We start from the raw sequence: 14,930 nt of genomic DNA on the forward strand, positions 1-14,930 counted from the left end.
GCTAAGAGAATTCCTTGTACCTACTCTAAAATCGCCTTTGATTTTCTATCTAAGGACGTCGGGGACTATTCTGTACGTCTACCCCCACTTCGGAAGCGCTGCTGAGGTTTTACATTTACTCACAGTGTCCGTAACCTGGGGTGGCAACATGCGCCAAGAATTCCACGTCGGTAAGGGTGGAAGGCAAGGGCGGGCAGGTGGGGAGAGAAGGTGGAATGAGCCGAGGGCTGAGGCGGGGCCGGCGATCCGGGGGCGGGGCCGGGGGAGGCCGCCGAACCCCGGGACTGGGGTGGGCAGGGCAAACAGCTCCTCACCCGGTTCTGCACCGTGTCCTCCGCCGCCGTCGAGAGTCGTGTCCGCCGCCGGAGACAGAGCGGCGGGGCGGGGGGCGGAGAGCACTGGCCCCTCCGCGCCGGAACCCCCGCCGCGCCGGTCGGCAGCTTCTCCACTGCATCGTTGCGCGCGTAGCCTCCGGGCCCCAAGGCCGCCATCGACGCGCCGGAGCCAGGCAACCGTTAGGCTCCTCAACCGCCGCCGCCGCCGCCGCCGCCTTCACGACCCACTGGAAGAGCAAACGGCCGCGGGAAAGCCGGCGCCGCCGCCCATTGGACGCGGCAGGCCCGGGTCTGGCCAATGTCAGGGCCGCCGGGTGCCGGTTTTGACCAATGAGGGCCGAGAGGTGGACCGAAGCCTACGGCCGGGTGGAACCGGAGCTCCTCTACTTAATGCCTGACCAAGGAAGTGGCGTTCTTTACGCGGTCTGTTTTCACCATTAAGCATTTAGGTGTTAACTTTTTTTTTTTAATTTTTTTTTTATTTATTTATGATAGGAACACAGTGAGAGAGAGAGGCAGAGACACAGGCAGAGGGAGAAGCAGGCTCCATGCACCGGGAGCCTGACGTGGGATTCGATCCCGGGTCTCCAGGATCGCGCCCTGGGCCAAAGGCAGGCGCCAAACCGCTGCGCCACCCAGGGATCCCTAGGTGTTAACTTTTTACGTAGCGAAGATCAAAGCCTCCAGTTCGCTTTTTGCCGCACTCCCCACCCCCAGCAACTACCCACGCAGTGGCAGTCGCCCGGATGTAAGGAGGGGTGGAGTCCAAAGAGACCGACCACTCGGCGCATGCTCAGAAAAGCCGCGACTCCCCCCTGTCTCCCCCAACACGTGGTAAGGTCCGGATGCCTAAGAACTGGCTTTGCGCCGACGTCCTCGCGCTTTCCCCACTCACCACGTGACCAGGGCGTAACTGTGGTAACGCGGCTGGGCGCGTAGTGCGCAGGCGCTCTCTTCCCTCCCTGCACGTGATGAGGCACCAAGGGCCATCACGTGAGGTAGGCGGAGAGCGGGCAGGGTGGGGTTCGGCGGCGCCCTGCGAGGATCTAAGTGCAGCTGCAGACTGGGCAGGACTCAGCGGGGTGGAACAGCCATGCCCAAGTACTGCCGGGCTCCGAACTGCTCCAACACTGCGGGCCGACTGGGCGCTGACAACCGCCCCGTGAGCTTCTACAAGTGAGCGCAAGCGCGGGGCGGGGCTCGGGGGGCGGGGCTGGGGTGGGGCTGGGGGCGGAGCCCGAGGGTAACTGCAGCTGTGCCCGCGCGCCTGGTCCAGCTTGCAGGTGTCTGGAAGCAGGACTAGCAAAGTGAAGAGACGGTGTTCTCAGCCCTAAACGCAGCACACGCAGAGGTGCAGAAGTTTTAAACGCAGGGGTGGACGATAAACTACAGGTAGTGAAAGCAGCGAGCATGAGAAGTGGGACTGTGTAGGGGAAGGACCCTAAAACTGCCCACTTGTTATCTCCACGAATTTATCTCAAACGCAAAACATCCAAAATTGAGCTCCTGATCTTGTCTCTCTCCCAAACTTTCCACAGCCTTTCCTATTTCAGTTAAGAGCTCGCTCCATCTTTCCTGTTATTCAGGCAGGAAATCTTAAGAGTCATACCTACCTCTTTTCTTTCCTCACATTGGGGAAAGTAAAAATGAGCTTGAACTGTTAAAAAAAAAAAAGAAAGAAAGAAAAAAAGAGAAAAAAAAATCTGTCCTCCCACTTATTATTCCCCAGCTGGAATAAAAGACACGGGAAAATTCGACTGAAGAGTTAATAAGAGAAAATATTTCTATTTTTCTCAGATGCTGCAGATATAAAGTGAAAAATAATCCTTCTTCTTTGACTGACTGCTGCTTTTTTGCTAGGAAACTTTGTTGTTTAAAATCGTAGACTATCATAAACTTCGCCATTTGGAATTCTATCAGTAATAATGAAACATCTCGCTTAGCACCTGGAAGAGTTGTCACTTTGACACAGGGAAGCAACCTCAGTTGCTTCTGCCCAGGTGCAGAGCTTCAGGTAAGGCATTTCTGGACATAGTTTTTCCACATCTACCTAAACTTTACTGCTTTAAAAAAAAAAAAAGATTTTATTCATTCATGAGAGACAGAGAGAAGCAGAGACACACGGGGAGGGAGAAGCAGGCTCCTCGCAGGGAGCCTGATGCAGGACTTGATCCCCAGAACCCAGGATCACACCCTGAGATGAAGGCAGATGCTCAACCGCTGAACCACCCAGGCATCCCAACTTTATTGCTTTCAAGGAGACAGGACCCTGGACTCACTTTCACAACCCAAACCTAGTATCTGTCCCTTTACACACAGTTCTGCTTTGCTTTAAGCCTATCCAAACAGTTTCATTTACATTTCACCTAAAATTCACCCTTCTCCCAAACTCAAGTAATAACCCTGTCTTTTCCTTTGTTGAGACTCCTCACTTCTGGTATTTCTGGTGTGCAATTTTCCTCATCACAATGGTAAATAAACCTGACTCTTTGGGATGACAGGTGTATCCCTGTTAACCTTAGTCTAAATGGGGTAGGACACATTCCTCATTCAGCCCATCAGCAGATCCTGTTGGCTCTTCCTTTAAAATCTATCCAGAATTGACCACTTCTAACCTTCTCTGCCTCAATTCAGGTTCTGGTCATTACCACCTCCTAACTGCACTATTTTAGTAGCCTCTTCGTTAGTCAAGCCGCTCCCACACTCTGATCCCCACACACAGACACAAGGAATCTGTATATCCCTGAGTCAGATCAGAGTCCTCCTCTGTTCAGATTCTCTCCTGGCTCCCACCTCACTCTATACAAGATAAGGTGAGACTAGAGTAGACAGAAAGCCCTATAGGGGCTGGATCCCCAGTATCTGTATGACCTCATTTCCTTCCTCCTGTCCCTTAATACTGTGCTCCAGTGTCACTGGCAACATGCTGTTCCCCTAGCACACCAGGTACATTGTTGCCCCTGGGACTTTGCTTGTGCTTTTTCCTCTACCTGGAAAGGTCTTACCTTTATGACCACCACTCTATGTAAAATGATAATCCTCTCCCAGATCTGTAGGTATTCTCCCTATTTACCTCCTATTTTACTTATCCTTTTTTTTTAAAAAAAGATTTTATTTATTTATTCATGAGAGAGAGAGAGTGAGAGGCAGAGCCACAGGCAGAGAGAGAATCAGGCTTCACACAGGGAGCCTGACATGGGTCTCGATCCCGGGTCTCCAGTATCACACCTTGGGCCGAGGGCAGGCGCTAAACCGCTGAGCCACCCAGGGATTCCTTTACTTATCCTTTTGATGCTTATCACCATTTGGCATATCACATATTTGATGTATTCATTTATTGTCTTCTCCACTAGAATGTCAGTGACTTTTTTTTTTTTTTGTCATTTCCCCAACCCTAAAATAATGCCTGTTGCATAGGGGGTGCTCAGTAAATATTTGTTGGCTGAATTTCATTAATGCATTTCAGATGGCCTCCCCCAGGAAACTCAGCAATCCCTGTCCCTTGAAGGGACCCTGGTGCAGAGTAAGAGTAATGCAGAGGAGTCTTTAAACCTAAATCAGTGTGTCCAGATTTGCTTTTTTTTTTTTCTTAAGGTACATTGCTCTGGCAGTGTTTATTAATTCAGCAACTCTGAGTGTCTCCTGGAGTATGGAAGCCCCTGCTAGACACAGAGGATCCTGACAGGTCCTGTCCGGACAAAGCTCATGGATAGGTAAAGCATCAAACACTGAAGAACTGAACACACAACCTGGGAGTCACTCCCAGTCTTTCTTCAGCACTGCTGCTGTCAGTCAGTCCATCAACCCATCCTTTGACTTTATCCTCCAAACACATCCCCACCCTGTGACAATCACAACAAAACCCTTCATACCTTGGCAGTAGAGTTATAAATGCAAATGGGAAAATCCTAACTAAACTATTAGGAAACAACAACAACAACAACAACAACAAAAAGCTCTACATTTCTAGCCTGACTACTTCATATTACCTCTGCTCTCATGGTGTAGTTCAGGCTGCCATCATCTGTTAATGAAACATTGTGATAGCTGCTTCCTGGCCTCCCTGCCTACGCTTCTGTGTCCCTGACAAGAGCAACAATAACAACTTATTTAGAGAGCACTTATGCCAGGCACTGTTCTAAGTGCCTCACCTATAATAATGAGAACAATAACAACTGTACAGAGCATCCAGATGATTTTATAAAAAATTAGTTCTTGTCTGTGTTGTTTAAATCCCACCAATGGCTTCCAGACCGTCCTTCACACAAGCTAGCCCATTTCTTCCTCAAGGCTCATCCCTGAGTCAGTCTTACAGAAGCCACATAGTTAAGAGTTTGGTGAGGAGCTGTTTGCAAAGGAGATTCAGGAGAAGGTGTGGATGGCAAGAAGGAACAAGGTGAATCATATAGAGGGAAGTGGCTGCAGGGGAATAACGTAAGGGCCTGCCAGGCAGCCAGAGGAAACATTCATTTGTTTTTGGCCCTTTCAGGAAAATCAGAGTCAGCTCTAATGGGAAGCCTTCTAATGGGAAGTTAGGAATTGCATTTGGCTGGCAGTAAGAAAGTCCTGAGTTTATAGGATATAGCATATAGGATATAGCTACAATAACAGATGCAAAATCTCGTACTACAACAAAAGTTTATTTCTCATTCACAATATGTCCTTTGAAGACCATTTATGGACCTACTGTATAGTATCCTAACCCAGGACTCAGGCTGAAGGAGCCTCCCCTATATGGAAACTTCTGGTCTTGTAGAAGGGGTAAAAGTGAAAATAGGGAGAATCACCCAATGGCTCCTCATAAATTCTATATTTAGATGTGGCCCACATCACTTTCAGTCCTTTGGCCAAAGCAAGTCTGTGCAAGCCTCGGGTCGGTGCAGTAGAGATATGTAATCTTCATGTGGGGAAGGGCAGCAAATATCTTGAACGATAATAGAATCCACTAAGGGTTTATTTTTCTCTCGAATAAAACACATACAGAGGGTAGCCCCGGTGGCGCAGTGGTTTAGCACCGCCTGCAGCCTAGGACGTGATCCTGGAGACCCTGGATCGACTCCCACGTCAGGCTCTCTGCATGGAGCCTGCTTCTCTCCCTCTGCCTGTGTCTCTGCCTCTCTCTGTGTGTCTCTATGAATAAATAAATAAAATCTTAAAAAAAAAAAAACCCACATACAGAGGTTGAAAGACCAGCACTGGTGTGGCAGGCCCACAAATCATTAGGGTTGAGATTCCTTTTTTTCTGTGCTGTTATCCTTGCATGCAGTCCCATGCAAGATGGCTGCCAAGTGCCCCAACCATCAAGGCCCACCATTCCTGGTAAGAAAAGAGAAGGGAGGAAGAGCAAAAGGGGCTCTAACCGTGAGTGGGATTAGCCCTTTATAAATCCTTCCCAGAAACCCCACCTGATGGTGAGTTCTTCATCATTGGTCAACCCAACTACGAAGGAGACTGGGAAATATAATTTAGCAGGGCATTTAATCACCCTGAAGAAATTTTGAATTCATTGTTAGTAAGGAAGAAAATAACTTTTATTTTTTTTGTTTGTTTTTGTTTTGTTTTTTGGTTTTTTTTGAAAATAACTTTTAAAAAACAAATTTTATTTATTTGACAGAACGAGAGAGAAAGTGTGCGCATGCACAAGCAGACAGAGCAGCGGGCAGAGAGAGAAGCAGGCTCCTCTCAGACCAGGGAGCCGGATGTGAAGCTCAATGCCAGGACTCTCAGATCACAACTGGAGCCAAAGGCAGATCCTTAACCGAATAAGCTACCCAGGAGCTCCAGAAAATAACACACACACACCCATTTTTTTTTAAAGATTTTATTTATTTATTCATAGACACAGAGATAGAGGCAGAGACACAGGCAGAGGGAGAGGGAGAAGCAGGCTCCATGCAGGAAGCCCGATGTGGGACTCGATCCCAGGTCTCCAGGATCACACCCCAGGCTGCAGACGGCACCAAACCGCTGCGCCACCAGGGCTGCCCCACACACCCATTTTTAAAGAAGAATTTTTTTTTTTTAATTTTTTTTTAATTTTTTAAAATTTATTTATGATAGTCACAGAGAGAGAGAGAGAGGCAGAGACACAGGAGGAGGGAGAAGCAGACTCCATGCACCGGGAGCCTGATGTGGGATTCGATCCCGGGTCTCCAGGATCGCGCCCTGGGCCAAAGGCAGGCGCCAAACCGCTGCGCCACCCAGGGATCCCCTAAAGAAGAATTTCTAGCAGTTTATGATCTAGAAGGATGACCAACAAGACTAAACGATTCTAGAGAAAAGGAGGACACTGACTACTTAAAGTAGATTCTTAGAGAGCCCGTTGTAAATGTGTTGCCATCCAGAAGAACAAAAGAGAATAAGAAAAAGACCAAGTGAGGAAGAGGTGGGTTTTTTTTTTTTAAGGTTTTATTTATTTGAGAGAGAGAAAGAGAGATCACGAGCAGGGGGGAAGAGCAGAGAGAGAAGCAGACTCCCCGCTGAGCAGGTAGCCTGAAGCAGGACTTGATCCCAGGACCCCCGGATCATGACCTGAGCCAAGGCAGACACTTAACCAACTCAGCCATGCAGGCGCCCAAGGAAGAAGTTTTTCATATTTTCCTCCTTTGCTCCTTGAGGTGCCCTGATCCATTTGAGGACCCTTCGCATTTTTAAGGTACCCTGCCAGATTTCTCACACGACACAAAAGTATTCACTGGCCTGAACTTAGTTACCTGGCCCCACCTACACAAAGGAACCTGGGAAACAGTCTTCTAGCGAGGCACATCATGACCTCAACTAAAGTTGGAGTTTTGTTAGTAAGGAAGAAAGAAAGGGGATGTGGAGTGGTCAGTTGTCAGTCTCTGCCAAGGAGGAGGGGCTGGGGAATGCTGCTGCGAGAGAGTTGTTGTGTGTGTCGAGGCAGAATGGGGTTGATGAGAAGATTTGGATCCCAAACAGAGGCGAAAGGGACTACAGCAGCCAGAGCTCCTGGCTGGGTGCCCTGGGGTTCTGCTCTCTGGGTGCCACAGCTCTTCTGAGTCAGCCTGTGTCCTTTTACCAGCTATACCCCACCCCCACCTGCCCTGTCTGTCTGCCTTTGGGCTGGGAAGTCCTGCTCCTGCACCCATCTCTGTTCATCCTGCCCACCTCCTTTCTTTTTATTTTATTTTATTTTATTTTTTTTTTCCCACCTCCTTTCTTAACGTGTCTTTTCCAAAAGTTTCTTTATACAGATATGAACAAATCTGAACACATGTTCTAATTTCCCCTCTATTGCTATATTAGTTTCCTGTGAATGTTGAAACAAACTTGATGGCTTAAAATAGCAGAAATTATTCTCTCCCAGTTCTGGAGACCAGAAGTGCAAGTCAGTTTTACTGGGCCAGAACCAAGGTGTTGGCAGGATGGCACTCCCAGTGAGGCTGGCTGTAGGAGAGAATCTGTGTCTTGCCTCTTCCAGCTTCTGGGGGCCACATCAATCTCTGCCTTTGTGGTCACATCACCTTCTCTGCTTTCATCTGTGGTAATGTCCACTTGGCCTCCCTCTCGCAAGGATACTTGGGATTGCATGTAGGGCCCAAATGAATGTTCTAGGATGACTTCCTCATCTCAGGATCCTTACTTAATCACATCTTTTGTCATGCAACATAGTATTTGCAGATTCCAGGGATTTGAACATGGATATCTTTGGGGGGCCATTACCGAGCCTGCCACAGTTACTAAAAGCTGTTTGCACCTTTTTTTTTCAGGTAATACATGTGCCTGAAAATAGCACATCAGTTCATAGAGTGCCTCCACATTCTGTTTTAGGGCTGTATGGTATTCCTTTGTGTGCCTGTGCCTGAGTTTGTTACCTTGTCTCCTATAGACCTATAGACGGTGTTATCCTCTGCTCTAGCACCCCTTACTCTGCCCTTTTAACAGACAGAGGCCTCAGAGCCCTCAGCAGAAGAAAGTATCCAGCTGTTTTTTGGTCAACTTCTGTTCCTGGAATTGGTAACTGGTTTTCCATTTTCAGTTGTGGTGTAAAGTTTCTCTTCGAGGTATCTTTGTTTCATACTTAAAGTTGGTCAATTTTAAGAAAAATATGAAGTATATAATGTGACAGATATGGAAGATACTGTGCAGGTGGAGTGTGGATGACTGACTATATTAGTTATTTAATGCTACATAACAAACCATCTCAAAATCTAACCACTTAAACAGTTAATGTGTCACAGTTTCTGACTGCTGCTGCATGACAGACCAATCAGAACTCAATTATGTGACCACCCCTGGCTGCAAAGGAAGCCGGAAAATGAGGTCTTCATTGTGGACAGTCTTGAGTCTCAGATAATCCCCACCCATTCCCACAGGGAAAGCTTTTATTCAGTTCATTTTTTTTAACTTTAATTTTTAATTGTAATATACGTATAAAATCTACCATCATAACCATTTTTGAATATCCAGTTCAGTAATATTAAGGATATTCACATTATTGCGCAACCCAATCTTCAGAACTTTGTCATCATGTGAAACAAACTCCATGCGCATTGAACAACAAACTCCAATTTCCTACTCCCTTCAGCCGCTGGAAACCACCATTCTATTTCTTTTTCTATGAATTTGACAACTCTAGATAATTCATATAAGTGGTATTTTGTGTGTATGTAACTGGCTTACTTCACTTACCATAATGTCTTGAAGGTCACTCATGTTATAGCATGTGTCAGCATTTCCTTTTTAAGACTAAATAATATTCTATTGTATGCATATGCCACATTTTTCTTACCTATTCATCCATTGATGAATATTGGCTTTTGGCTGTTGTGAATAATGCGGTTATGAACATTAGTGTGCAAATATCTTTTCAAGACCCCACTTTCAATTCTTTCAGGTACATACCTAGAAGTAGAATTGCTGGATCATATGGTAATTCTATTTTTAATTTTTTTGAGGAGGTACTGTATCGTTTTCCATAGTGGCTGCACCATGTTACATTTTCCTCCAACAGTGCATCGGGTTCCAGTTTCTGCACATGCTCACCAACACGTTTGGTTTTAATTTTTATTTTATTTATTTATATTTATATTTGTTATTATTTTATTTATTTTTAAAAGATTTATTTATGGGGAATCCCTGGATGGCTCAGAGGTTTAGCGCCTGCCTTTGGCCCAGGGTGTGATCCTGGAGACCTGGGACTGAGTCTATGTCGGGCTCCCTGCAAGGAGCCTGCTTCTCCCTCTGCCTCTGTCTCTGCCCCTCTCTCTCTCTCTCTCTCTCTCTGTGTGTCTCTCATGAATGAAATAAAATCTTTAAAAAAAAAAAAGATTTATTTATTTGAGAGAGCACACGTATATGTGCTTGAGTGTAGGGAGGAAAGAGGGAGAGGGAAACTTTTTTTTTAATTTTTATTTATTTATGATAGTCACACACACACACAGAGAGAGAGAGGCAGAGACATAGGCAGAGAGAGAAGCAGGCTCCATGCACTGGGAGCCTGACGTGGGATTGACGTGGGATTCGATCCCGGGTCTCCAGGATCGTGCCCTGGGCCAAAGGCAGGCACCAAACCGCTGAGCCACCCAGGGATCCCGGGAGAGGGAAACTTTTAGCAGACCCCTCGCTGAGTTCAAAGTCCAACATGGAGCTTGATCTCATGACTCTGAGATCTTGACCTGAGCAGAAACCAAGAGTTAGACACCTAACCAACTGCGCCACCCAGGGGCCCTTAATTTTTATTATTTTTTAAAAAGATTTTATTTATTTATTAGAGAGAGAGAGCGCATGCGTGAGCATGAGCACAAGCTGGGGGATAGGGTGTGCAACAGGAGAGGGACATGCAGATTCGTCGCTGAGTATGGAAGCTGATCCCAGGACCTGGAGATCATAACCTGAGCTCAAGTCAGATGCTCAACCTACTGAGCCCCGCAGGGCCCCTTGTTTTGTTTTTTATAGTGGCCATTCTAATGGTTATGAGGTGATACCTGATGGTTTCAATTTGCATTTCCCTAATGATTACTGACATTGAGTATCTTTTCATATACTTGTTGGCCATTTGTATATCTTCTTTGGAGAAATATCTGTTCTAGTCCTTTGCCCATTTTTAATGGTGTTACTTTTGTTGTTGAGTTCAGAAACCTTTTAACGATTGTTTTCAAGCATACACAAAAAATAGAGTTATATGGGGACAGTGGGTGGCTCAATGGTTGAGTGTCTGCTTTTGGCCCAGGATTCTGGGATTGAATCCCACATTGGACTCCCCACAGGAAGCCTGCTTCTCCCTCTGCCTGTGTCTCTGCCTCTTTCTCTGTGTCTCTCATGAATAAGTAAATAAAAATCTTTTTTAAAAAGTTATATGAATGGATTCTCATGCATAGTCACTCAGATTCACCAATTGTCAACATTTTGCTAATTTGTTTTATCTGCTTCCACCCTGTAATGCATGATTTTTTTTAAAAAAAAAATGCATGCATTTTTTTTTAAAGGGATTTTTCTTAATTTATCTTTATGTTGCTTTATTTTTTTTTAATTTTTATTTATTTATTTATTTTTATTTATTTATTTATTTATTTATTTATTTATTTATTTTTATTTTATTTATTTATTATTAAGCAGGCACTCAACCACTGAGCCACCCAGGTGTCCCTTAATGCATGATTTTAAAGTAAATCCTAGATGTTAGTTCTTTTACCCATAAATATTCAGAATGTTTTTCCAACGGATGACTATTTTAGAAGCATAAACCAATACAATTATCATACCTAGCAAGATTAGTTTCTTACAACTATCCAATACCCAATTTATGTTCAGTTTTCCCCCTACTGTGTTAAAATGTCTTTTTATGAAATGGTTTGTTGCAGATGAGGACCACAATCTGCAATTGGATGTTTCTTATATTTCTTTTCATCTATAACCTCACCCTACTCCTCCTCCATCCCCATCCCCATGAATGTGGACACATTCTAGATTTGCCCAGTTTCATAAACTGCTCTCTCAGGTTCATGTAGAGGAACAGATTGTGGGGGAGGGCAGAGTGGCTATGGGTCGGGAGATTGGGAAAGAGGCTGCTAAAAAAGTCCAGTCAGGAGAGTATGGATGCTGGAAGGGAGGGGCAGCAGAAGTGGGAGAGGTAGGCTGATGTTGGGTGTTCAAAAGCTGGAGCTGAGGGCACCAGGGTGGCTCAGTCAGTTAAGCATCTGCTTTCAGCTCAGGTCATGATCCTGGGATTGAGCCCCACTTCCGATTTCCTGCTCATTGAGGAGTCTCCTTCTTCCTCTCCGTCTGCCTCTCCCCCCACTTGTGTGTGCTCTCACGCACAGGCAAGTGTTCTCTCTTTCTCTGTCTCAGATAAATTCATTATAAAAAATAAAAAGGGATCTCTGGGTGGCTCATGGGGTGCTGGGTGGCTCAATGGTTGTCTACCTTTGACACAGCATAACCTGGGGTCCTGGGATAGAGTCTGGCATCAGACTCCCCACAGGGAGCCTGCTTCTCCCTCTGCCTCTCTTTCTGTGTCTCTCATGAATAAATAAAATCTTTAAAATAAATGAATGAATGAAGGAATGAATGAATGGTGAAGCTGAAGGTTGGGTTGTAGGTTGGTGGTAGAGAGACTCTGGGTAAGAGGCAGGGCCATTTTTGGCCTAGGTAGACAGAAGTTTGGAGCCCAGGGACCTTTGCGTGTGCATGTCCCCAGAGAGAGGTGGGACTGACCTGATATTGCTGACCCTGTAACCCCACTGTCCCTGGCAGGTTCCCACTAAAGGACGGCCCCCGGCTGCAGGCCTGGCTGAGGCACATGGGCCATGAGGACTGGGTGCCCAGCTGCCACCACCATCTGTGCAGTGAGCACTTCACACCTTCTTGCTTCCAGTGGCGCTGGGGTGTGCGCTACCTGCGGCCTGATGCAGTGCCATCCATTTTCTCCCCAGCACCACCTGCTAAGGTGAGCAAAAGGAGGTCCCACTGTTGCAGTCTGACCCTGTCTTCCCCACCTGGAAATGACCTGTGGAGTCTGATCCTCAGCCCTCCTCTCCTAAGGGAAGTCCCTGCTGCAGTCTGACCCTCAGCCCTCCCCTCAAGGAAGTTCCTCCTTGAGGTCTGGCCTTATCTGAGGACAGTTCCCCTTAAAGTCTGACCCTGATGCCTCTCATCCCATGCCTTTTCTTCCAGAGGCAGCAGAATTCCCGAAGCACTGAGAAGCCAGTCGTGTCTCCCTCTTCACCAGAGGCCATGCCCCTGTCTCCGGATCCAGCTGTCTCAGCCCCTGGCCCTATGCACCTTGCGGTACTGGGGTCAGCATCTGGAGGCCCTGAAGCCACGGCCACCATGTTCCTGACCTCCCTGCCCCCTCCTCCTGCTCCTGCCAGGCCACAGCCTGGAGTCCAGGCCCAGAACTCCCTGGCTGGGCTGGGCAGTCTCCTGGGAACACTGCAGAAGCGGGTGTGGAGGCTGCAGCGGCACCATGAGCAGCATCAGGTGCAGCTGCAGGCCCTAGAACAGCTGGTACAGCAGCTGTGCAAGGAGGGCCTGCCAGCTAGGCGCTCCAGGGCCTGCTATGCCTGGTGAGTGTGGCCACCTGGCCCCCAGAACACATATATTTTCATTTTCAGTTCTAGGATCCAGTATTTAAAAGAACATTTCACTCATGTTCCCAAACTTCTGAGTTTTCTTGGGAAAAAAAAAAAAAGTCAATCTGTCAACGCCTACTAACTATTGGTCAGAGCAGGGTAATGGCTGCCCTTACTCTGTGCCAGATAGAGTTAATAACTTAAAACTCATATGACCTTGATGTGGCTGTGGTCCCCATTTTTCAGATGAAAAAACAGGCACCAGGATGCTACAGTAACTTGCCCAAAGTCAGGCAGCCAGTAAGCTGCAGAGTCAACATTCAAACCACGTGTCTGACTCCGCAGGAGGCCAGTGCTCTCCTTTTGGAGAGCTCCTTGCCTGAATCCTAATAGAGCTTGAGTTTGCAGCCTACCTCACAGAGTCTCCCCAGCCCCATCTAAAGGCCCTTTTGCCCCTATGTTTTACTACCAAGTATTGGAGGAGGGTATCATGTCTTGAAAAATCAGTTTGATCAGGCTGTTTCCCTGCTTAAGACCCCAGGACCAAGTTTGGGGTCCCATAGCTCTCAGCCCCAGCTGGACAAGGAAGTGGGAAGGGGTTTCAGAAAGGAGCCTCTCTGAAGTAGCCCTGTAGCTAAGGTTTCTCAGTCTGACAACCAGTGGGTTGCACATGGCTCAGAGATCTGATTTTTTCTGGCCTCAACAGTGTTTTATAGTCATTTTTGGTCTTTCCTGGAGGCTCAGCAGATCTAGCAGCACTGGGTTCATATTCACAGTTCGTGGCAGGTAGCTGGGATGGCAGTGTGGCTACCCCTGGAGGCTCTATGTTTGAGACTAGGGCGTGACTATGCTGGGGCTCAGGGGAGTGTACAGAAGAGCAGGGACAGGCCTAGGACTCTTCCTGAAGCCCACCAGGGCCCCTGGGCTGACAGTGTCTCTCTCTGCCTCTCCTGACCCATTCAATCACCATCTCTCAATGTCCTTCTTTCTTCCCATCTCCACCTCTATGTTTCTGCTACCCTGTCTCTCTGCTCCTCCCCCCCCCAATCTGTCTCCCCATTTCCTCACGTCTCTCTTCACCTGCATCTTTCTGTGTCCCTTATATCACTGGCCCTCTGTATTCCCCTGTTTGGCCTGTCCCCATATCTGTCTTTCCATGTCCCCCACATTTTCCTCTGTTTCCCTGTACCTCTTTACTCCCCCGTGAATGTCTCTCTGGCTTCACATCTCTTCCTGTCTCCCCACAAATCTCGCTGTGTCTCTTGATATCCCCCTTCCACCTCGGCCTTCCTGTTCCTCACCATTTCTCCCCCCTCATCCTTCCTCTTCCTTCCCTCTCTCCTTCTCTTCCCTCTTTCCCCTATGTATTCCATCTCTGTCACTTTGGGACTGCCCAGCTTCCTGGACGTGAGGAATCCCATCATCTGTGGAGGGCCTGACATAGCTGTGGTCATTGCCCAGAGGCCTGCACCTCCCACACTGGATGCCAAGCCTGAGCTCCTGGACACTGAGACCCCCAGTGCATAAGGACCAGGATAGATAATGTCGTGGGACAGATGATAGAAAACAGGAAGAAAAAAAGAAAACAGAGGAAGAGATAATCCTCAAACATGGGCCTGCCTTGTCCCACTACCCGTGCCTGGGCCATTGCAGCACCCCCTTGTACGGACCCTTTGAACCTTGGAGTTGACCTGGGCCCAAACCACATCAGTGCTTATTTCCCTTGATGCCAGGTCCCTGCTACTCCTTGCTTGAACCTTTGTAGTCAGTAAGGCAGTTTCAGAGCAGAATAAGGATTGTTTATTTTGGGGAAAATTGTACCTGGTACCTCATACCGTTGGCCAAGTCTGGTGCCAAGCTGGGAATAATACAGCAGTGAACACAGCTGACAAAATCCTGCCCTCATGGTGCTCCTATTCTGCTTAAGTGGAAGATAAACTAGTAAACTAATAAACAAGATAATTTTGGATTGTGATAAGTGCTGAAAAGACTAAATGAAAATGTGATGGGGTGGGGGTGGTGGATGGATGAATGAATGAAGAGGACTCTTTAAGGAGACGAC

General features: G+C 47.2%; 2 protein-coding genes across 5 annotated transcripts in view; one reads left to right on the plus strand and one right to left on the minus strand.

Moving 5' to 3' along the window:
- The window catches only part of WDR62 (WD repeat domain 62), a 47,915-nt gene extending 47,378 nt beyond the window's left edge, over positions 1-537 (minus strand). For all 3 annotated transcript variants that reach the window (XM_041737560.1, XM_041737557.1, XM_041737555.1), the window contains exon 1: positions 315-537. In XM_041737560.1, the coding sequence (XP_041593494.1) occupies positions 315-454 (140 nt within the window). In that variant the 5' untranslated portion in view covers positions 455-537. The remainder of the gene's footprint in view (positions 1-314) is intronic.
- Positions 538-1,132: 595 nt separating this feature from the next.
- On the plus strand, positions 1,133-14,843 carry THAP8 (THAP domain containing 8). 2 transcript variants are annotated; one of them, XM_041743452.1, is made up of 5 exons: positions 1,375-1,511; positions 3,930-4,048; positions 12,051-12,243; positions 12,471-12,862; positions 14,266-14,843. In XM_041743452.1, the coding sequence occupies exons 2-5, from the start codon at positions 4,041-4,043 to the stop codon at positions 14,393-14,395; spliced, it is 723 nt and encodes a 240-aa protein (XP_041599386.1). In that variant the 5' UTR covers positions 1,375-1,511; positions 3,930-4,040; the 3' UTR covers positions 14,396-14,843. The 2 variants fall into 2 exon arrangements, with proteins under 2 accessions (XP_041599385.1, XP_041599386.1); XM_041743451.1 differs by lacking the exon at positions 3,930-4,048 and having other exon boundaries at positions 1,133-1,511.
- The last annotated feature ends 87 nt before the right edge of the window (positions 14,844-14,930 follow it).

The sequence above is a fragment of the Vulpes lagopus genome, chromosome 2 (genome assembly GCF_018345385.1).
Source record: "Vulpes lagopus strain Blue_001 chromosome 2, ASM1834538v1, whole genome shotgun sequence".
In the NCBI taxonomy this organism is placed as follows: Eukaryota; Metazoa; Chordata; class Mammalia; order Carnivora; family Canidae; genus Vulpes; species Vulpes lagopus.

What these genes read in the sequence shown, in the direction of transcription:
- THAP8 (XM_041743451.1), top strand. Translation starts at nt 1,429, where the DNA reads ATGCCCAAGTACTGCCGGGCTCCGAACTGCTCCAACACTGCGGGCCGA. An exon ending in CGCCCCGTGAGCTTCTACAA is followed by an intron (nt 1,512 to 12,050) that starts GTGAGCGCAAGC and finishes TGTCCCTGGCAG; the next exon opens with GTTCCCACTAAAGGACGGCC. An exon ending in CCCCAGCACCACCTGCTAAG is followed by an intron (nt 12,244 to 12,470) that starts GTGAGCAAAAGG and finishes CTTTTCTTCCAG; the next exon opens with AGGCAGCAGAATTCCCGAAG.